Source organism: Dendrobates tinctorius, unplaced genomic scaffold (assembly GCF_039654945.1).
Source record: "Dendrobates tinctorius isolate UK_male_01 unplaced genomic scaffold, ASM3965494v1 ptg000014l, whole genome shotgun sequence".
NCBI lineage: Eukaryota > Metazoa > Chordata > Amphibia > Anura > Dendrobatidae > Dendrobates > Dendrobates tinctorius.
In genome coordinates, this window is record NW_027361682.1 from 14,181,531 (window position 1) to 14,205,961 (window position 24,431).

Genomic DNA, 24,431 nt, shown 5'->3' on the forward strand with positions numbered 1-24,431 from the left:
ATCCCACACATAGCCGCCTACATACAATACGAGTCCACATACAGCATGAACCCTCACATAGCCAAAATATACAGTGTTAGCCCCCCATATACAATGAGCCCTAACATAGCCCCTATATACAGTATGAGTCCCCACATAACTTCCAATATATAGTATGATCCCCCACACAGCAACCTATATACAGTAAAAGACTTCACATAGCACATACACACAGGGCTGGGGAGTAGGAGTCGGAGCCCATTTTGGTGGAGTTGGAGTTGGCGTCGGTATCATGGAAATTGAGGAGTTGGTGTCGGAGGTGTAGCTTACCGACTCCACAGCCCTGGTATGAGGGAGTCGGAGTCATGGAAATTTCGGAGTTGGAGTTGGAAGTTTGGCTTACCGACTCCCCAGCCCTGCAAACACGTGGTCAAAATTGTTGGTACCCCTCGTTTAATGACAGAAAAACCCACACTGGTCACAGAAATAACTTGAATCTGACAAAAGTAATAATAAAAAATCTATGAAAATGAACAATTGAAAGTTAGACATTGCTTTTCAACCAGCTTCCACAGAATTTAAAAAAAAAAACTCATGAAATAGGCCTGAACAGAAATGATGGTACCCCTGAAAATTATGTGACAAAAGGGACATGTTAAATCCACTGATTAACATCACAGGTGTCTACAATCTTGGTATCTGTGAGTGGGCCTGTATATAGGGCTACAGATACTCACTGTGCTGTTTGGTGACATGGTGTGTATCACAATCAACATGGACCAGAGGAGGCGATGGAAAGGATTGTCTCAGGAGATTAGAAAGAAAATTATAGACAAACAACTTAAAGGGTAAAAGTTAAAAGACCATCTCCAAGCATCTTGATGTTCCTGTGTTTACAGTTGCACATATTATTCAGAAATTTAACCCCTCTCTGCCATCCGACGTACTATTCCGTCCATGTGACCTGGGCTTTACTTCCCATGGACAGAATAGTATGTCATCGCAAACAGGTGGTGTGCAGCCGGGTGTCAGCTGATTTTCACAGCTGACACCTGGCACTTTAACCCCCGAAATGCTGCGATCGAACACGATCGCAGCATTCCAGGAGCAGGCAGAGGGCTAACAGCCCCTCTGCCTTTGGATCGGAGACCCCGCGGCATGACGCGGGGTCCCGATCGCTGCCATGGAGACTTGATGTCATCATGATTTGAGCAGGTTGCAGTAACGGATATGAGGCAGAGTAAGAGTTAACGTAGTTTTACTTCAACAGGGGTATACTCCAAGCAGGGAGGAGATAGGAATAACAGCAGTATAACAGTTGGTATACGGGATGAGGTAAAGAATATAATAGTGATAGCACCAGTTCTCAAGGGTTAACTTATCAGTCTGACGGCTTCCTGACTGGAGAGTCCACAGTGTGTACGGTGGCGCCAACATGTTCAGCGCGTGGTAGATCTGGTGTCGTCTTGTGGGCGTCGAACCGAATTCCGACGGCAGCGATTTATCCTCGACATCTTTATCGGGTTCCTTGGTCCAGTGTCTGCTGTATGGACCAGTAAGGAGCCAGTGGGCACACGGCACAATACTGGTCACAGTCTGTGTTAGTTTTCGCAGGGAAGCACGAGCGCGGGCCTGCGCTATTCCGGTGCTCAAGAGATGGAGCACTAACCCTTCCCTCCCGCGCACTGCTTGTTCCCTGCCAAGTCTGACTGTTTTCACCCGCACTGCTCTGGTTCCCCTCGCTTAGCCACGCCCCCTGCTGTACAGTGCAAAGGTCAGTCTTAGTCTCTAAGCTTTCTCCCGGACAACAGAGGAGACAGCCCTGACAGTTCCGGATCTGGTGTAGGACAGGTACCCCCGGTCCGGTCCCTCTTCTTACAATGACGACATCTGGGTCTCCAGAGCTGAGAAACTTCCTGTCATGCACAGTGCATGATCAGAAAGTCTCTCAGGTCAGTGTAAATTACATGCAGCACGAACAGCTTCTATAGCATGCAGATGCTGCTTCATCTGCATGCTATAGAAGCGATCAGCCTGCACATAATGATTGTCCCAAAGTGTAAAACATTGAATCAAGTAAAAAAAAAAAAATTACTATAAATAATTGTAAAAATATTTTAAAAAATAATAGAAAACAATATTCTATCAATTATTAAATGTTTGAATGAAAAAAATCTAAACAAAAGTACACATATTTGGTATCGCCGAGTCCGTAATGACCCGACCTATAAAAAAAGAAAAAACAAGGCAAAAAACAATGCTTTATCATCATACCACCGAATAGAAAGTCGAATAACACGCGATCAAAAAGACCGATATAAATAAACATGGAACCACTGAAAACGTCATCTTTTCCCTCAAAAAACAAGCCCCCATACAACTCCATCACCGGAAAAATAAAAAAAAGTTATACCTGTCAGAATAATGCGAAGCAAAAATAATTATTTTTTATATAAAAGTTTTTATTGTACAAAAGCGCCAAAACATAAAAAAGAATAAATGAGGTATCGCTGTAATCATAGTGACCCAAAGAATAAAACTGTCTTATCAATTTTACCACTCGCGGAACAGTATAAACGCTACTCCCAAATTAAATTCATGAATTGCTGGTTCTTGTTCATTCTGCCTCCCAAAAATCGGAATAAAAAGCGATCAAAAAGTGTCATATGGCCGAAAATGGTACCAATAAAAACGTCAACTCGTCCCGCAAAAAAAAAAAAGGCCTCACATGACTGTGGGCCAAAATATGGAAAAATTATAGCTCTCAAAATTTGGTGATGCAAAAACTATTTTTTGCAATAAAAAGAGTCTTTTAGTGTGTGACAGCAGCCAAACATAAAAACCCACTATAATGCCTCTTTCACACGTCCTGATATTTTCGGTACCGGAGATGTGTCCGTGTGTGTAATACTTGCGGCACTCGTGTGGCATGCGTGTGCCGCATCAGTACCACCAGGACGGGCGCCAGGGAAGAAGTGTTTCAGTAAGCGCTGTTCCTTGGCGCCGGGTGCTGAACACGGCTCTCCTCATTCTTCCCTGCTCTGCCGGTGATCGGCACAACCAGGGGAGAATGATGAGAGCCGGGTTCAGCACCCAGCGCCGGGGAACATCGCTTACTGTGATGCTTCTTCCCCAGCGCCGATTCGTGTCACATGGATGACATCCATGTGTGTTATGCGTATGTACATGTGCTGGATGTTTTGTTGCCCGTGCTGACATTAAAAAACTGACATGTCAGCATGTTTTGCCCACGGACACATAGTCTGTGGAAACACACTGACGTGCACAGACCCATTCACTTGAATAGGCAAATAGTGCTCCGTTCCTCCCGAGTCTCTCTGCACGGCTGCCCAATGGTTTAAAATTCTGTGACATACCCATGGTGTCAATATAATCACTGCACCGCTAGATGAATTCATTGAGAGGTGTAATTCGTAAAATGGGGTCACTTATGTAAGGTTCGGCTGTTTTGGCACCTCATTGGCTCTCCCAGTGGGTCATGGCACATTCATACCATAACAGTAAAATTTGGCGCTCCTTCCCTTCTGAGCTCTGCCATGTGCCCAAACATGGGTTTACCCCCACATATGGGGTATCAGCGTACTCAGGACAAATTGCACAATAACTCTTGGGGTCCAATTTCTTCTGTTACCTTTGGGAAAATAAAAAATTGGGAGCGAAAAGATAATTTTAGTGGAAAAAATGATTTTTTATTTTTACGGCTTTTCGTTATAATCTTCTGTGAAGCACTTGGGGGTTCAAAGTGCTCACCACACATCTAGATAAGTTCCTTGGGGGGTCTAGTTTCCAGAATGGGGTCACTTGTGGAGGTTTTCCACTGTTTAGGCACATCAGGGGCTCTCCAAACAAGACATGGCGTCCGATCTCAATTCCAGCCAATTTTGCGGTGCTCCTTCCCTTCTGAGCTCTGCCATGCACCCAAACACTGGTTTACCCCCACATATGGGATATCAGTGTAATCAGGACAAATTGCACAATAACTTTTGGGTTTTCTCCTGTAACCCTGGGGAAAATAAAAAAAAATTGGATCTGAAGAATTTTTTTTGTGAAAAAAAGTTAAATGTTCATTTTTTTTAAACATTCCAAAAATTCCTGTGAAGCACCAGAAGGGTTAATAAACTTCTTGAATGTGGTTTTGAGCACCTTGAGGGGTGCAGTTTTTAGAATGGTGTCACTCTTGGGTATATTCTATCATATAGACCTCTCAAAGTGACTTCAAATGTGATGTGGTCCTTAAAAAAAAAAAATAGTGTTTGAAAAATGAAAAATCGCTGTTTAACTTTTAACCCTTTTAACTTCCTAACAAAAAAGAAAAAACCACTATAGTATATAATGTCAAAGGGAAAATAATGGACAGACAAGCGCACAGCTGGGATATATACCACAATCATTTCCCTTAGCCATGTCCATAGAGATCCCACACTGCTAGCTGCAAGTCACCTCCATGTTATTGATCACTACCCTAAAGTTACCAATCAAATGAGGAGTTAAATTACCAGCAAGTCGTGGCAGCAGCAGGGACAGTGGTGTAACCCGGATGAGCACGTCAGCCCCGACGCGTGTTTCGATCCTCCTTCATCAGGGGGCATAACTACATTGATGACTGCCTGTCTTTTTATACCGCCTGGTATAGTGGTTTTTTCTTCCCCGTTTGGGTTAAATCACAATTGTGTGATTATTGTGTATATATTGCTAGTATATATTAATCTGGATGTGTACGTCCCTTTGTATGTGCTTATGTACCACCATTATGTGTGCGTTTTTCTACATCTTTCCCATATATACCTGTTGATTGGATTTTACTTGATGCTTTAATAAAATTGTATTTTTTATATGCTATTTTGGCCTTGTGTTCACCTTTTTTCTGGTATAGTTTATGTGTTGTTGGTGCTAGGTAGCTAAATCCGCAATAAATTTATGGTAGATGTACAAGTAAAATACCATGTACATGTGTTTGACCTGCTGGTGTCACTGGTCATTATCATGCAAACCACCCTTGGGGGTAAAGGTGTTAAACTCCGTGGGACTGTAGCCAACCTCCCTGGACATGGCCGCAGGATGAAAATTGACAAACCAAAGAGACGGATAATACGAATGGTAACAAAAGAGCCCAGAAAAACTTCTAAACAGATTAAAGGTGAACTTCAAGCTCAAGGAACATCAGTGTCAGATTGCACCATCCGTCGTATGAGACAAAGTGGACTTCATGGGAGACGACCAAGGAGGACACCATTGTTGAAAAAAAATCATAAAAAAAGCCAGACTGGAATTTGCCAAACTACATGTTGACAAGCCACAAAGCTTCTGGGAGAATGTCCAATGGACAGATGAGACAAAAATGGAACTTTTGGCAAGGCACATCAGTTTTATGTTCACAGACGGAAAAATGAAACATATCAAGAAAAGAACACTGTCCCTACTCTGAAACATGGAGGAGGCTCTGTTATGTTCTGGGGCTGCTTTGCTGCATCTGGCACAGGATGTCTAGAATCTGTGCAGGGTTCAATGAAATTTTAAGACTATCAAGGGATTCTAGAGAGAAATGTGCTGCCCAGTGTCAGAAAGCTTGGTCTCAGTCGCAGGTCATGGATCTTGCCACATGGGTCTTGCCCAAAATACACAGCTAAAAACACCCAAGAATGGCTAAGAGGAAAATATTGGACTATTCTGAAGTGGCCTCCTATGAACCCTGACCTAAATCCTATTGAGCATCTTTGGAAATAGCAGGAACATTCCATCTGGAAAAGACAACTTTCATACACAAGACAACTGGAGCAGTTTTCTTTTTAGGAGTGGGCCAAAATACCTGTCGAGAGGTGCAGGAGTCTCATTGACAGTTACAGGAATTGTTTGATTGCAGTGATTTCCTCAAAAGGTTGTGCAACAAAATATTAAGTTAAGGGGTACCATCATTTCTGTCCAGGCCTATTTCATGAGTTTAATTTTTTTTTAAATTCTGTGGAAGCATGGTTGAAAAGCAATGTCTGACTTTAATTTGTTCATTTTCATTGTTTTTTTATTTGTTATTTTGTCAGATTCAAGTTATATCTGTGACCATTGTGGGTTTTTCTGTCATTAAACGAGGGGTACCAACAATTTTGACCGAGTGTGTATATATAGTATATAAGTATAGAATGGACAAGGCAACTGTTAGGTGGATTCATAACTGACTTAGTGATCGGACCCAAAGAGTGGTCGTAAATGGCTGCACATCCAGTTGGAAGAATGTCTCAAGTGGGGTACCACAGGGCTCTGTCCTGGGCCCTGTATTGTTCAACATCTTTATCAACGATTTAGATGAAGCTAGATGAAGGAATTGAGGGTAAACTGATTAAATTTGCTGATGACACAAAGCTAGGAGGCATAGCTAATACTAGAGAAGAGAGAGAGAAGATTCAAAAAGATATAAATAAACTGGAGCAATGGGCAGCAACTAACAGAATGGTTTTTAACAGGGACAAATGCAAAGTACTACATCTGGGCAATATGAAAAAATGAAAAAAGCATATACAGAATGGGAGGAATAGGGCTAAGCAACAGCATATGTGAAAAAGACTTGGGTATACTAATAGATCACAGACTGAATATGAGTCAGCAGTGTGATGCAGCAGCAAAAAAGGCAAATGCAATTCTAGGATGTATTAACAGAAGCATACAGTCTAGACCACGTGAAGTCATTATTGCCCTCTTCTTCTCTTTGGTCAGACCTCATCTGGAATACTGTGTCCAGTTTTGCATGCCGCATTTTATAAAAGACATCAACAAACTGGAGCAAGTTCAGAAAAGAGCGACCAGAATAGTGACCGGTCTGCAAACCCTGTCTTACGAGGAAAGGTTGCATGATTTGGGAATGTTTAGCTTGCAAAAGAGAAGCCTGAGAGGAGACTTAATAACTGTCTACAAATATCTCAAGGGCTGTCACATTGCAGCAGGATTATCTTTATTCTCATTTGCACAAGGAAAGACTAGAAGCAATGGGATGAAACTGAATGGGAGGAGACACAGATTAGATATTCGAAAAAACTTATTGACAGAGTGATCAAAGAGAGGAACAGGCTGCCACGAGAGGTGGTGAGTTCTCCTTCAATAGAAGTCTTCAAACAGGCTGGACAGATATCTGTCTGGGATGATTTAGCGAATCCTGCTTTGAGCAGGGGGTTGGACCAGATGGCCCAGGAGGTCCCTTCCAACGCTACGATTCTATGATTCTATATAGGCACACATCTCATACACATATTAATAACAACACCTCGCTCCTGTTCACCTGGCACTCTGCTTTGGTTCCCGGAGCTCCACTTGTACTTGTGGCACGTACAAGCTGGTGCGCATCGGCATGTCACAGCAGAGGCGACAGGAGCGTCATTGGAACTGCTATGCCATTCTGTATCGTCAGCAGCAGAGCTCCAGGAAGACTCTGGGATATGTGCCTCGGGCGAAGCCCAGATTGTCCTCATTATGATCCACCTACGCTCTTACATCAGGTTTTTTTTTTTTTGTGAAAAATGTTCTGTCTTTCCCTATTGAAATCAAAATGGCTTAGCATTGTGAGAGTTTATGTTGTTTATTCTGTATTTTGACCCTACAAATTGTGATGTGATAATCAAAAACTGAAATTAAGAATCTGTAAGGCCGGTTTCACATTAGCGCTTTTTCAGCGCACGCACGGCCGGGGGTAGCTCCGCCCCCGAGCCGGCTCTCTGCCCGGCGTGCCCGCCCCTTGCTTGTAGCGCCGCCTACTAGCGGACAGCGGCGCCTGCGATCGGCGCACCCTATCTTTAGCATAGGGTGCGCAGATCGTGCGCAGGCCGTGCGCTAGTTGCGCTTTGACCTGCGCTGCGCACTTTTGACGGTGCGCCGTGCGCGCCAAAATCAAACTTTTCGGATTTTGGCGCGCACCGTCAAAAGTGCGCAGCGCAGGTCAAAGCGCAACTAGCGCACGGCCTGCGCACGATCTGCGCACCCTATGCTAAAGATAGGGTGCGCCGATCGCAGGCGCCGCTGTCCGCTAGTAGGCGGCGCTACAAGCAAGGGGCGGGCACGCCGGGCAGAGAGCTGGCTCGGGGGCGGAGCTACCCCCGGCCGTGCGTGCGCTGAAAAAGCGCTAATGTGAAACCGGCCTTAGCTAAGAAAATGCTTTTGAATGTACACTTCAATATATATATGTTAAAAATCAATAAAAATTGTTTAAAATGGCTTAGCATCATCATATCTACTTTAATATGTACGTCACAACACGTTTCACTCTTTGCAATTCAAAGGATGAAATGTGAGGGAAAACTGCACTTAGTCTACGATTTTTCAGAAGTATGTCCTGGTGTGGATTTCACCAGCATGTGGGATCGTAACCTAAGGTTTTCTCAATACATATACCTCCAAGTGTTCCATTGTATCTGCACCAGATTATTAGGTTTTCTGAAAGCCACACCAACATTTTTTTTATCATTTATTCAGACACGTATAATCACAGTTTCCTTTACAAAATAATTGGACTTTGGTTTGTGAATTGGCTTTTTTCATTTCTGATTATAAAAATACATCCACCCCAAATTCTGGAGCAGCAGTCTTTCCAACTTTGGTGAAGTGGTCTATATTTTTCCCTTTTATCTTCTCCAGCCATGCCTTCTTGCTCTCCTTGCTCTTTGCAGCCTGGGCATGTGCATTTGCTTCTTTCTGCTGTGACGTCTTTTCCTTCTGGAGTTCTTTCAGCTGCTTCACGGTAAGGAGTTGGAAGCAGCTGCGTTCTCTGTACGGGTCGATGTTAATGACCTGGTCTGGTACTTTTTGTTTTGGGATATTTATTTCTGATTTTTGTCCCATGATCATTCGTATGGGCTGAACAGACTCACAACTTGTGTACAGACCAATTTTCTTTGCACCAACCTCAAACGCAGACGTGGATCTTCTAAGGATGCCATCACGTTTTCCTTTCTTCCTGTAATCACAGCTGGTCTGTGGACGAATAATAGTAGGTCTAGGTATGGTGGAGTGAATCTCTGGACCGTACAAAGACTCGTTCAATTTTAGCCCCACTTTTCTTGTGTGGAAGGTTGTTAGTACCATCCTCATGTCTGTAGGAACAGCAGAGGACTTTAAGTGCTGTAGAAGAGTCAGGGGGTCAATACTCATGCTTTCTGTTTGAAGGGAAGGCGAGATGAAAGTCTTCTGTTCATTACCAGATGGTGTAATCCCCCACGCGTCACGGATCCTGCAGTTATGCTCCATATTTAAACTAATCATATTCATCTTCTGTAAATTCTGGATAGTACTGACTTTTAGGAGGATTTGATTGGGGCTCATGGGAGTGTGGGGTCCACGATGCTTCATACGTTGCAGTGCTGCATTCTCACTTATGGAAAGAGCAGATTTGCGCCCTGGAGATCCATAACCTGATTCATCATCTACAGTAAAAATACAAGTTATTAGCATATAGATTTTACTATTGAACTACACATTTCTTCAAAGCAGCTCAGCTTCAGGGGAACTCTCTCCTCCTCTTCACGTACCACTCACCAGAATACCTGAAGTGCAGCTGCATGGGATCATATAAGAGCTAAGCATGATTTTTTTTCCTTTTTTGATAAAATTAATTAAATGGGTGTGGGGGGAGCATATGATGATGAATTGAGGGTGTGGGACGGGGGCACAATGAATGATATAATGATGAATTGGAGGTGTGGGACAGCAAATGAAGAATTGAAGGTGGGGATACCAAATGATGATGAATTGAGGGTGGTGGTAGACCAAATAATGATGAATTGAAGGTGGGAGGAAGTAAATGATGTATTGGGGAGACCAAATGATGCTGTATTGAGGGTGTAGAGACCAAATGATGAATTGGGGGTGGGAGACAGCAGATATTGATAAATTGAGGGTGGGGGAGAGTAATTGATTTATTGAGTGTGGGGGAGAACAAACAATTATGAATTGAGGGTGGGGAAGAGCAGTTAATGAATAGGGGGCGTGGGAGAGAGAGGACATGACAATGAATTAATTGGGTTGTAGGGGGCATGTAAATATAATTAGGGAAGTGGGAGGTATAGAGTGGAGTCACTATGTGGTGTTAATATGTGGTCTGACCATGGTGTGGTGATATTTGTTCCTTGTATGTGGAATTATTTGGTCACTATGTGGTGTTACTATGTGGTCTGATCATGGTGTGACTGTATTTATACAAAAGCTGTGTTAATGTGTGATTGGTGAGGACGTGGTGTAGAAGTGGAGTTTTTCCAAGAGTGGGTGATGGGACTGTGGAAGGTTCAAGGCATGAGGCGCAGCTGGGATGGAGCCTGGGCAAGAGTCTCAAGTGGGCCCAAAAATTTTGCCTCTATGGGGCCCTGAAATTCCTGGTGACAGCCCTGATTATAATACTGCCCTATGTGCATGAATATAACTACTATAATACTGCTCGTGTGACGAGACTATAACTACTATAATACTGAATAAGCTTGCAATACCAGATTCATCCTTTGTCTTCATGGCTGGGGCAGGACTTGCCCTACTATACTGCTCTGGATTTCCTCCCCTGGTACAAGGTCTACGTGCAGATGGACGTTTCTTGTAGAATTCTGGTTGCAGATCGATATATGCAAAACTTCTACGGTAATTCTGTAATTCTGGCCAGGTGGCTGGTTTTAAGGACTCCGTATGTAAATCTGCAATAAGATAAAGATGACTATAATAATAATAATTTTTATTTATATAGCGCCAACATATTCCGCAGCACTTTACAATTAAGCGGGGACATGTACAGACAATAAATTCAGTACAAGTTAAGACCATTTAAACAGTGACATTAGGAGTGAGCTCCTTGCTCGCAAGCTTACAATCTACAAGGAAAAGGGGGGGACACAATGTTAGGGCTGACGGAACGCACCAAATTATAAAGTAGTAGTAGGTGCGTTCGTAGCCCGGGGTCCACCGTGCAGAGGTGGTACACTGCTGCTAGAAAATGGCGGAAGAATAGAGCGGCGTAAAAACAGTCACACGTGGGTTACATCACCCAATGTGAATCACAGCGCCGCGCAGCCGCTGAACATGGATGCCGGAGCCTGTTTAATGAATGAGTCACCGAGGAGGAAAAACAAAAACAAGCTAAGCCACAGAAAACCAGAGAGGTTGGTAACTATGCGGATTGCAGACCCCTGATCCTATCCACACAACTAGCAGTAGCCGTGGAGCATACCTACGATGATCCTAGACGCCTCGTCACAGCCGGAGAACTAAATAAGCCTAAAGCAAGAAAAGGGGGAATCTAAACTGCCCCAGAGCAGACCCCAAAGCAATAGCCCAAAACTGTATTGTCGGTGAGACAAGATGAAAACACAAACACAGAAAAATATGCTGAGCAAACGATGGGGCCCACACTAACTAGAAAGGACAGGTAAGGAAAGATGCTGTCTTCAATCACGCACAAAACCCTGCCAAAAAATGTCCAACACTTTCTGATATATTCTGAAGACAGAGCAAAAAAAGACCAATCTGATCAGGGACAAAAAGCAAACTGGCATAAACAGAGACATAAGATTGGAAATTCAGCACAGCCCCAGCAGGGGCTGGCTGACCACAAAAACTGAGTAAACCAGACCAAATCTCATGTGAAAAAATAGCAGAGCACACTTAGCTTGAGAAGGCAGGAACAGAACTGGAAACCAGAACCTCAGGGCAGGAAAATCACCAGCACAAAATTAGGGAGTTAAATCCAGTCAGACACTCCTAATGTCCACTCAGTCCTCCTCCTCAGGTGGCAGGTCTCTGCCATTTAGATCAGCTTCATTACCTACTGTCACCACTAGAGGGAGCCCGGATAAAGAACTCACGACTCCTCTGTCAACACAGCCAGCTCCACCACCCTCACCAGAAGCCAGAGGTAAACCAGAAAATGAGTTCACAACAGGGTTCATAATGAGTCAGTCACCAGAGACATTCATACGTGCATACACCACTCACTCCTTATAGTCTGAAAATACAGTCTATCCTAGCGCATGGCCAAGCGAACCTTTTATAGCCGCGAGCGTCTGGGACCTTCCTGGCTTCTCGGATGGGCCAATCCGAACACGAGCAGGACCTGAGCACGTGACCTTCGATCTCCAATGGGAGATCACTCCACGGGCATGCTCAGTGGTCCGACATGAGCACTTAGTCCCTGGAGAATCTCGCTGCTGAGCAGCATGTATTGCCATAGCTGTGCCAGAGGTGGCAGCAGCAAGCAAACCCACGGAGCTGGTATGGGCAGAGCGCCGGGACTGACGAGTCTGCTGAGCAACCTCCTCTGCGGCTGGAGAGGAATGGGAGACCGCCGGAAGTAAGGCTCAGGATTCACGCTGTGCAGCGACAGGAACCCGACGCCTAACATTACCCCCCTCCTAGGGCCCCCTCCTCTCTGAGCCTCGCTCCGCTCATATTCCGCAATGAGAAAAGGAGCGTGGATGTTCTCCACCAGCTCCCAGGTCCGAGCCTCTGGACCATGACCCTTCCAATCCACCAAGTAAAATTTTTTGCCCCACATCATCTTGCATCCCACGATGGCATTGACCTCAAATTTGTCTGAGGACAGGTCTTGTGTCCCGGCAGAAGGCTCAGAAAACCAGGACATGTGAACCGGCTTAATGAGAGACACATGAAATGTGTCCGAGATAGCCAAGTGTGGTGGAAGAGATAGGCGGTAGACCACAGGGTTGATCTGCTCAAGGACCTTGAAAGGGCCAATATAGCGCGGTGCGAACTTAGCGGATTCCACCCGCAGCCTGATGTTCCCAGCGGAGAGTCACACTAAGTCGCCAGAGGTGAAGGTCAGAGCCGGGCGCCAGCGAGTGTCAGCGGAGGACCTCATTCTCTCCTTGGAGGCCCGGATAGCATCCTGCGTGCGATCCCAAATGTCATGTGCCTCCACCGCCCAGTCTGCCACCCTTGAGTCGGTGGACGACACGGGGACGCGCGGATGCTGGCCGTAATTTAAGAGGAATGGGGTCTGACCAGTGGAGTCGGCCACAGCGTTGTTCAAGGCGAACTCCGCACACGGCAGGAAGGATGCCCAATCATCCTGCATGGCCGAGACAAAATGTCGCAGATATGTCACCAGGGTCTGGTTGGCTCTCTCAACCAACCCTGTTATGAATGAGTCACCGTAGGAGGCAAAAACAGAAATACTAGCTAAGTCCAGAAAACCAGAGAAGTTGGCAGCTATCGGATTGCAGACCCCTGAACCTATCAACAACAACTAGCAGTAGCCGTGGGGGGTTCCTACGGTGCCCTAGACCCCTCGATCACAGCCGGAGAACTAAATAGCCTAAAGACAGAAAGGGAAATCTAAACTGCCCCAGAGCAGACCCCAAAGCAATAGGCAGCCCCCAACATATAATGACGGTGAAGCAAGATGAAAAAACCCTCACACAGATAGAAAGATAGGCTGAGCAAATGATGGGGCCCAAGCTAACTAAATAGGACAGGATAGAAAAGCTGCTGTCTGCAATCCGCCAAAACCCTATCAAAACAAGAGCTAACAGACTGATAGGGGAAAAAGCCCTGAAGACGCTAGGCTTCAAAAAGACTATATCAGTACTCAGGTATTTTCTGAAGACAGAGCAAAAAGGAATTCATCTCACCCCAGCAGGGAATGGCAGAAATCCAGCTTTTGAGGAGCAGGAATTAGACTGGTCTCCTAGAATCCCTCTGAGAAATCACCAGCAAGGCAGAAGGGCGTCGGCTGCCTTATATCCAGTCAGCAATTCCAGTCACCCAGTGATCATCATCCTGCTCAGGTGCTTGGTAATCAGCCTCACTACCTTCCTTCACCAGAAGAGGGAGTTCATCAGACCTCAATGGTGAAGGGGAAAATGAACTCACAACAGTACCTCCCCCTTGAGGAGGGGTCACCGAACCCTCATCCACGCCACCAGGGCGATCAGGGTGAGCCCGATGAAAGGCACGCACCAATCTTTTGGCATGAATATCAGAGGCAGAGACCCAGGAATTATCCTCCTGACCATAACCCTTACACTTAACCAAATACTGGAGTCTCCGTCTAGCCAGACGGGAATCCAGTATCTTCTCTACCTCATATTCCATGTTACCTTCAACCAATACAGGGTCCGGAGGTGCCACCCCAGGAACAACTGGTTCAACAAACCTCTTCAACAAGGACTTATGAAACACATTATGGATTTTAAATGTGACAGGAACAGCCAAACAAAAAGAGACCGGAATAATAATCTCCAAAATCTTGTAAGGTCCAATAAATCTAGGCTTAAACTCAGGAGAAGCCACCTTCATAGCGATATTTTTTGATGATAACCAAACCATATCATCAACCTTAAACTGGGGACCAATGGTCCTATGTCGGTTGGAAAACTGCTGGGCCTTTTCCTGGGAGAGAGATAACTTATCCACCACTTGGTCCCAGATCTGGTGCATTCTCTCCACCACAGTGTCAACACCTGGGCAGGCAGAAGGTTCCACCTGCCCTGAAGAAAATCGAGGATGAAACCCAAAGTTACAAAAAAAAGGTGACATCAAAGTGGCAGAACTAGCTCTATTATTTAAAGCAAATTCGGCCAAGGGCAAAAATGAAACCCAATCATCCTGATCAGCGGAAATAAAACATCTCAAATACGACTCCAAGGTCTGGTTTGTTCTCTCCGTCTGCCCATTGGTCTGAGGGTGAAAAGCAGAGGAGAAGGACAACTGAATTCCCAGCTTGGAACAGAAAGTCCTCCAAAATCTAGACACAAACTGAACTCTGTCAGATACAATGTTCTCAGGAATCCCGTGCAAGCGAACCACTTGTTGCAAAAACAGGGGCACCAACTCAGAGGAAGATGGCAACTTAGGGAGTGGTACAAGATGAACCATCTTAGAGAACCTATCACAAATCACCCAAATAACAGTCATTCTCTGAGAGACAGGCATATCAGAGATGAAATCCATTGAAATATGGGTCCATGGCCTCCTGGGGACCGGCAAAGGCATCAACAACCCACTAGAGCGAGAACAAGGTTTGGACCGGGAGCAAGTCCCACAGGACTGCACAAAAATCCTGACATCACGAGACAAGGCGGGCCACCAAAAAGACCGACTCACCAGATCTCTAGTACCAAAAATACCTGGATGACCAGCCAATGCAGAGCAATGAACTTCAGACATCACTCTCTTCTTCCACAGGTCAGGAACATACAACTTTCCACTGGGACAACGCTCAGGTTTGTCCTCCTGGAACTCTTCCAGAGCACGTCTCAAATCGGGCGAGATGGCAGAAAGAACTACCCCTTCGCCTAAGATGGTAGCAGGCTTGGTCACCACAGGAGAATCAGCAAAGAAGCTCCTAGAGAGAGCGTCAGGCTTGACATTCTTAGTGCCAGGAAGAAAAGAGACCACAAAATCAAAACGTGTAAAAAACAAGGCCCACCTAGCCTGTCTAGGATTCAAGCGTTTGGCCGACTCCAGGTAAATCAAATTCTTGTGGTCAGTGAGGACCACGACTTGATGTTTAGCTCCCTCCAACCAATGTCTCCACTCCTCAAATGCCCATTTCATGGCTAACAGTTCCCGATTCCCCACATCATAGTTACATTCAGATGGAGAGAACTTTCGGGAAAAGAAAGCACAGGGATTCATTTTAGATGTTACAGGATCCTTTTGGGACAAAACAGCTCCTGCACCAATCTCAGAAGCGTCCACCTCTACCTGGAACGGGAGTGAGACATCAGGTTGCCGCAAAACCGGGGCAGAAGTGAATCTTCGCTTCAGCTCCTGAAAGGAAGAAACAGCCTCCGGAGACCATTTCAACACATCAGCACCCTTCTTAGTCAGATCAGTCAATGGCTTGGCAATACTAGAAAATTTTGCTATAAATTTCCTATAAAAATTAGCAAAACCCAAAAACTTCTGGAGGGCCTTCAAAGAAGTGGGCTGAACCCAATCATAAATGGCCTGTACCTTGGCTGGGTCCATTTCAATAGTTGACAGAGACAAAATAAATCCCAAAAATGAAATCCTCTGTACCCCAAAAAGGCATTTCGATCCTTTGACATACAGGGAATTCTCCCTCAAGATCCGGAACACCGTCCGAACATGTTCCACATGAGAATCCCAATCCTTGGAGAAGATCAAAATATCCAGATAGATAATCAAAAATTTATCCACAAAGTCCTGGAAAATGTCATTCATGAAGCACTGGAAGACAGAAGGGGCATTAGTGAGCCCAAAAGGCATCACCAGGTACTCAAAATGTCCCTCCGGAGTATTAAACGCCGTCTTCCATTCATCCCCATGCTTAATGCAGATAAGATTATATGCCCCCCTGAGGTCAAGCTTGGTAACCCAGCAAGCACCTTTAACTCTGGAGAATAGATCCGAAATCAGGGGTAACGGATACTGATATTTAATAGTAATTTTGTTGAGGGCACGATAATCAATACAAGGCCTTAATGAACCATCCTTTTTGGCCACGAAAAAAAACCCAGCACCTAAGGGTGAAGAGGATGGTCTAATATGACCCTTCTCCAACGCCTCCTTAATATAGGATCGCATAGCCTCGTGCTCGGGTACAGATAAATTGAAGAGCCGGACCTTGGGAAACTCCTATGAGGAGGCAAAGACACAGACTCATTCTCACTAAATACATCATAAAAGTCCGCCAAATAGTCAGGAACATCATGCGACTGAGGAGAGATGGAAAAAACTGGAGCCTCACTAAGGGCACACCGACAACCCCAACTCACCACAGACACAGATTTCCAATCCAAAACTGGATTATGAATTTGCAACCAGGGAAACCCCAGAACAATGGTATCATTCAAATTATGCAACACCAAAAATCTGCAATTTTCTTGATGGTCTGGGGCAACCCGCATTACCACCTGGGTCCAAAACTGAGGTTTATTTTTCGCCAAAGGAGTAGCATCAATCCCCCTCAAAGGGATAGGTGTCCGCAGAGGTGTCATCGGAAATCCACAACGTTTAGCAAAATCCAAGTCCATTAGGTTCAGGGCTGCTCCTGAATCCACAAAAGCCTTGGCGGAAAATGTGGACAGGGAGCAGATCAGAGTAATTGCCAGAAGAAACTTAGGTTGAACACCACCCACAGAAAACGTGTGTGCAAAACGTTTCTCTCATTTAGGACAGACAGAAACAACATGCGAGGCATCTCCACAAAAAAAACACAGCTTATTACGCCTTCTGAACTCCTGACGTTGCTCCCTGGACAAAACTCATTGCATAGGTTCAGACACCTGTTCAACAGGTGGCAACACCTCTTGTGCAGTCCTGCGTTCACGCAAACGCCGATCAACCTGAATGGCTAATGACATAGAATCGTCAAGACCAGAGGGAACAGGAAATCCCACCATAGTATCTTTTACGGCTTCTGACAAACCCTTCCGAAAGAGCGCTGCCAAGGCATTATCATTCCAGGTAGTAAGGGCCGCCCACTTTCGGAATTTTTGACAGTATAATTCTGCAGAATCTCGACCCTGGCTCAATGCCAACAGGGTCTTTTCAGCCTGATCAATAGCATTAGGTTCGTCATACAACAACCCCAAGGCTTGAAAAAATGCTTTCACATTAGTCAGAATAGGATCATCTGGTTTAAAAGAAAACGCCCAATCCTGGGGATCGCCACGCAGCAAAGAGATGACAATTTTAACCCGCTGCGCGGAGCTCCCTGACGAGTAAGGCTTTAAGGCAAAAAATAATTTACAATTATTTTTGAAATTCAAAAATTTAGACCGATCCCCAAAAAACACATCAGGAGTGGGGATCTTTGGTTCAGCAGCATGTGAATGAGCAAGGTAGGCGGAAATTCCCCTCACTTCCGCAGCGAGCTGCCCCACACGATCAGACAATTGCTTTATCTCCATTGAGAGAGAAAAAAAATTCCCCCTACGACCTCAGAGATATAGAGGAAAAAATATACACACTTTTTTTTTTCTTTTTTTTACAATTCTTTCCTGCTATTGAGTACCCTAGGATTTGCGGTATGTCTGGTGATTCTGTTATGAATGAGTCACCGTAGGAGGCAAAAACAGAAATACTAGCTAAGTCCAGAAAACCAGAGAAGTTGGCAGCTATCGGATTGCAGACCCCTGAACCTATCAACAACAACTAGCAATAGCCGTGGGGGGTTCCTACGGTGCCCTAGACCCCTCGATCACAGCCGGAGAACTAAATAGCCTAAAGACAGAAAGGGAAATCTAAACTGCCCCAGACCAGACCCCAAAGCAATAGGCAGCCCCCAACATATAATGACGGTGAAAAAATGAAAAAACACTCACACAGATAGAAAAATAGGCTGAGCAAATGATGGGGCCCAAGCTAACTAAATAGGACAGGATAGAAAAGCTGCTGTCTGCAATCCGCCAAAACCCTATCAAAACAAGAGCCAACAGACTGATAGGGGAAAAAGCCCTGAAGACGCTAGGCTTCAAAAAGACTATATCAGTACTCAGGTATTTTCTGAAGACAGAGCAAAAAGGAATTCAGCTCACCCCAGCAGGGAATGGCAGAAATCCAGAAAAACAAGGCAAAACAAAACCAAAACACAAATGCAAAAAGCAGAGAAGAAAACTTAGCTTTTGAGGAGCAGGAATCAGACTGGTCTCCTAGAATCCCTCTGAGAAATCACCAGCAAGGCAGAAGGGCATCGGCTGCCTTATATCCAGTCAGCAATTCCAGTCACCCAGTCATCATCATCCTGCTCAGGTGCTTGGTAATCAGCCTCACTACCTTCCTTCACCAGAAGAGGGAGTTCATCAGACCTCAATGGTGAAGGGGAAAATGAACTCACAACACAACCCGTTCGTCTCGGGATGATAGGCCGAGGAGAGGTTTAGCTCAATGCTGAGCAGAGAACAGAGCTCTCTCCAGAACTGAGACGCAAACTGAGGACCCCGGTCGCTGACAATCTTATCCGGCATGCCGTGCAGGCGGAAAACATGTTTAATAAACAACGCTGCCAGGCCCCGTGCCAAAGGTAGCCGAGAGTGGTACCAGATGCACCATCTTGGAGAAATGATCGGTGACCACCCAAATGATGGTGCTGCCACTGGACTTGGGCAGACCCACCACAAAGTCCATACCGACCATCTCCCAGGGCCTGTCCGCAATCGGCAGAGGATAGAGTAACCTAGCGGGCCGTTGACGAGAGGGCCGATTCTGGGCGCAAGAGACGCACGCCCGAATATAGTCCCTGACGTCGCGGGCCATATGCGGCCACCAGTACGTCCTCGCCAGGAGTTCAGAGGTCCGTTTGATCCCGAAATGGCCACCCACCCTGGACAAATGAGCCCAAGAGAGGACCTCCGGTCGCAGATGGGCAGGGACAAAAGTCTTGCCCGGAGGTACAGACTCGAGAGCAACTGGAGCCACGGTCCTCAGGCTCTCCGATGGGACTATCAGCCAAGGCTCCTCCTCCTCCGCTGACACCACGGAGCGAGAAAGAGCATCGGCCCGGACGTTCTTCTCCCCGGAGAGAAATTGCAGGGTGAAATGGAATCGGGAGAAGAACAAGGACCATCTGGCCTGGCGAGAATTCAGCCGCTGGGCTGTCTGTAAATAGACCAAATTTTTATGGTCAGTGAACACCTGGAACGGGTGGCGAGCCCCCTCCAGGAGGTGTCTCCACTCTGAGAAGGCGAGCTTCATTGCTAGCAACTCCCTGTCCCTGATGGAATAATTCCTCTCCGCCGGTGTGAAGGTCTTAGAGAAGAAGAAGCATGGGTGCTTCCGACCTTGCGAGTTCTTCTGAAAAAGGACCGCTCCAGCACCGACGGAGGAGGCATCCACCTCCAGAATGAAGGGCTTATCTACATCAGGGCGATGTAGAATGGGAGCGCTAGCGTATGGGACTTAATGGAGGCAAAGGCCTTGGAGACAGTTTCAGACCACAGTTTAGGATTTGCACCCTTCTTGGTGAGGGCTACCAAGGGCACGACCAAAGTTGAAAAATGGGGGATGAATTGCAGATAGTAATTTATGAACCCCATAAAGTGCTGCACCGCTTTAAGAGAATGGGGTTCCTGCCAATCCATCACTGCCTGTAGCTTGGCAGGATCCATGGCCAAACCCTGGGCAGAGATGATGTAGCCCAGGAAAGGCAAAGACTCCTGCTCAAACACACATTTCTCCAATTTGGCATAAAGAGAGTTGGCCCGCAGGAGATCAAAAACTTTGCGAACATCTCTCCGGTGGGAGTCAATGTCTGGAGAGTAAATGAGAATATCGTCCAGATAGACTACTACCGAGGTGGTAAGCATATCCCGGAAGATGTCGTTCAAAAAGTCTTGGAAGACGGCAGGAGCATTACATAGCCCGAAGGGCATTACCAGGTATTCATAGTGCCCTTCTCTGGTGTTAAAAGCCTTCTTTCATTCGTCCCCCTCAGTGATGCGAATCAGATTATAGGCTCCCCGCAGATCAAGCTTAGTAAACACTATCGCTCCCCGTAGCCTATCAAACAGTTCTGATATCAGGGGCAGAGGATACTTGTTCTTAACGATTATGGCGTTAAGGCCCCTGTAATCGATGCATGGATGCAACTCTCCATTCTTCTTTTGGACAAAGAAGAATCCCGCTCCCGCCGGAGACACCGACTTCCTAATGAATCCTCTTGCCAGATTCTCCCTGATATACTGAGACATGGCCTCTGTCTCTGGGAGAGATGGGGGATATACATGACCCCGGGGAGGCCCAGCACCGGGAAAGAGGTCAATAGGACAGTCGTAAGGGCGGTGTGGCGGAAGGGTTTCTGCTGCCTTGGAGAAAACGTCTGCATACTGCTGATATGGCTTGGGAAGCGAGGAGAGATCTGCAGGAACCTCAGAAGTTGCGACCTGTACGCAGTCCCTCAGACACCTACCCTCACAGGACTTGCTCCAACCGAGGATTTTTCCCAAAGACCACTCTATGTGAGGAGAGTGTGATTGTAGCCAGGGAACCCCTAGGAGGACCTGGTCGAGACTTTCGGGCATAACCAGGAGAGACAGCATCTCCTGATGAGAAGGAGACAGTAAGAGTCGCAGTGGAGCCGTCTGGTGGGTGTGTTGCGATGGCAGTGTCGCCCCATTCACCACTCTGATGGTGACTGGTTGAGGTAGCAGGACCAGGGGGATTGCGTGTTGTTGAGCGAAGGCAGATGACATGAAGTTGCCCTCCGCCCCAGAGTCCACGCAAACCACCACAATCAGAGTGGAAGAATTAAACTCTAATGCCCCTTTAAACGAGAGCTTGGAGGAGAAAGTCGCGGTGTCTAGTAGGCCCCCTCCAATAACCACTAGACAGGAGTGTTTCCCGAGCGCTGTGGTCACTGGTTAGCAAGGTGCCCAGTTTGCCAACAGAAGCAGACTGGAGGTACCCGCGCGGACCGGACTCTGGACCCCGTGGGGGACACCTCCATGGCCTCAGGAGGCTGAGCAAAATTTGGAGCTAACTTAAAACGTTGGCGGGACTTGGAGCGCTCCAGCCCTTGCTCAGTGAAGCGAATGTCAATTCGGGTGGAGACCGTAATGAGCTCCTCTAAAGTGTGCCAAGGCTGCCGTTGTCTGTGTTGGGTCTTTCTGCATGTAGAAGGTGCTGCTTCATCTAGGGCATTCTTCAGTGTATTATTGAAGTGTGACAGTGCTAAGTCTGGACAGGAGAGGGAGGAGATGGGGGCTAAAGATGTGTGGAGATTGTCCTTAAGCTGCTGAGTATTAATGGTACGTGTATTCTGATAAGTGTGGTAAGTGGGGGTGTCCCGGGTGAGGAGACAATTCTTGACAGGGAAGGAAAGAAGGTTTTGTTCCGAGAGCGGGAGAGGGGAGTTAGTAAAGTCGTGCAGCGAGCCGGAATGGGAGAAAACCAGGTCCAGAGTATTCCCGTCCTCATGAGTAGGAGAATTAGTAAACTGTGAGAGGCCGAATGAAGTTAGAGAAAGAAAATGAGAGGCAGATTAGGAGAGGGGATCATTGATGGGGATGTTAAAGTCTCCCATGATGAGGGTGGGGATGTCACAGGATAGAAAGTGAGTAAGCCAGGTGGCGAAGTGGTCTAGAAACTGGCGGGAGGAGCCTGGAGGGCGATAAACAACCGCCACTCGTAAGGAGCAGGGCTTAAAGAGTCTGACGGCGTGGACTTCAAAGGAAGGAAATGTAAGTGAGGAAACCGGGGGGGATGACCTAGAAAGCACATTGTGATGAAAGGAGCAAACCAACACCTCCACCCTGTCTGTTCTCAGGTCTGGCTGTATGTGAAAATTTCAGCCCACCAAACGAGAGAGCGGCAGCAGCGGTGGTGTCTGAATGCTGGATCCAGGTTTCTGTAATAGCCAGAAGGTTAAGGGAATTAGAGAGGAAAAAATCGTGAATGTAAGTTAGTTTGTTACACACAGACCGTGCATTCCAGAGAGCACATTGGAAAGCAAAAGGAGAAGGCATGCACTGAATGTTAAGATTAGCAGGGTTTCTATATGCAGCTGGAGGAGAGTAATGTATGCTGGTGGAAGGAGGCCCAGGGTTGGGGGAGATGTCACCTGCAACTAGTAAAAGGAGAAAAACCAGAAAGAGCAGGTGGTGGGATGATTTGTATGAACGTTTTGAGTGCTGCATGGAGGTATTGGATGGTTTGGAGTGGGTAAGAAATGTCAGTAGAACCTCAGAGATATACATGGGAGAGGGGAGAAGGGAGGGGTGGATATGGAGAGAGTGTATAGAATGTGTTAAAGGGCGGGCGAGTTGTGAGAAAGCAGAAGTAAAAACAAATAAGCAGCAGATTGATTTGATCAATGCATAATGTAGTACGACTGACCAAGAAGCATGTTTGTATGAAAAACTTATGCACCTTACCTGTCTCCTGCCCTGTCCAACTGCCATTGTCTAACTGCCAAGCACTTTATCCTGCCATTGTCTAACTGCCAAGCACTTTATCCTGTTCCACTTAATATCTGTTGCACGCGTGACCCCGCATGCGTGCTATCCCAGCCAGAGCTAAATATATATGAAATGAAATGTCTTCTAGCTTCAGGCAACAAATGGTCACAATCAGTAGTAAACCAATAGCACAAGGCCAGAGCAGGCATTACTATGCAGGGTAAACAACCAATGCTGAACAAGGCCATAAAACAGTGATAGAAAGGAAGAAAAAAAAATTGCTTTGAACACTTTAAAGCAGAAACCAAAAAAGAAAAAAAGGAAAGAACCACCACAGCAGCGATGGATTAAAATACCATGAAAAAAAACTTGCTACATATGATTCAGTTCACACTTGTCACTTGTCAGACAGCACACATGGATGATGGATTAAATACCATCAGTAGAATAATTTACATATTCATTATTTACATGTTAGTTTGTATTCAAGGAGGTTATGACATAGTTTGGCTATGGGTCTCCTGGACAGTGGAGATGGTCGTCGTGCAGGTATATTATATCTGTTGTAATTGCAATTAATGTGTTTAAAAAAAATTACTATGTCATGTTACCATGTGCTCTCTTCATGCTTTTTGCAGACAGACTACGTGCATGATGGGATAGCTGGCTCTTTGTCTCCAGACCATCATTATCTTCTTCTTGATGGTATATTTTTCTGATGCTGGATCCAACGCGTTTCATTCTTTGGGCCCGCACATAGCTGTACGGCCTCACATGGATAGGCGCTTCTTGGAACCGCTGTCTGTCTTTGAGGACATCGACTCGTTCTGATGCTTGTGAGTAATCCCATGAGACGTCCTCAAACTGGAAGATCATGATGCTGGTCAGTACGTTGATCACCATCCTGGAGTTCAGGGAAAGCGGTTTAAGTATATGAATGTGTTGAAAATATTTATTTATTTTACTCACGTAGATAGCGCCATTAATTCCAAAGCTCTTTACAGACATTATCGGAACTGTCTCCAAAGAGGTTCACAATCTAGATTCCCTACCAGTATGTCTTTGGAGTGTGGGAGGAAACCGGAGAACCCGTAAGAAACCCACGATGTGTCAGATATCATCATGTGGGAAGCTTTCCATCGCTATTTCTCCGGATCCCTCACCATAAAAATAAATGTGTTTTCAATGTGAAGAATTGAGTATGTCCCACCAAAGGAAACCTTGTACTGCAGTATTATATAGTCGTTACCTGTTGTCACGAATGCACAGTGCGGCCACCGGGTCTGCTCTGCTATTGGCTCTCATCACTCGGAGGCAGTCGCCATTGAGGAAATTAAATACTCTGATTTTACCATCAGCACATCCTGTAATAACCCTAAGGTAGAGCAGCTCCAGACACATCACCTCTCTGTAGGAATATGGAGTCAAGAGTCTACATTAAAACTTCCACGTGTAGGTATATTTATCATAATACATAACAAGTGCTCATGCACAAGAGAGCCCTGTGCATGGAGGCTGTGCACGGAGCCTTCTCTGCAGAGCGCTGTTCATGCAGCCTTTGCAACAAAGCTCTGTGAATGGAACTTTCGTTAAAAG

The 24,431-nt window shown here is 46.0% G+C and overlaps 1 protein-coding gene across 3 annotated transcripts in view; it reads right to left on the reverse strand.

Moving 5' to 3' along the window:
• Positions 1 to 8,437: 8,437 nt before the first annotated feature.
• The window catches only part of FBXW10B (F-box and WD repeat domain containing 10B), a 58,347-nt gene continuing 42,353 nt past the window's right edge, over positions 8,438 to 24,431 (reverse strand). Inside the window, exons 10-13 of one of the 3 annotated variants that reach the window (XM_073559632.1) lie at positions 24,085 to 24,243; positions 23,447 to 23,739; positions 10,455 to 10,652; positions 8,438 to 9,398 (exon numbers count right to left, since the gene is read on the reverse strand). In XM_073559632.1, the coding sequence (XP_073415733.1) occupies positions 8,524 to 9,398; positions 10,455 to 10,652; positions 23,447 to 23,739; positions 24,085 to 24,243 (1,525 nt within the window). In that variant the 3' untranslated portion in view covers positions 8,438 to 8,523. The remainder of the gene's footprint in view (positions 9,399 to 10,454; positions 10,653 to 23,446; positions 23,740 to 24,084; positions 24,244 to 24,431) is intronic. The other 2 variants (XM_073559634.1, XM_073559633.1) reach the window with 2 other exon arrangements.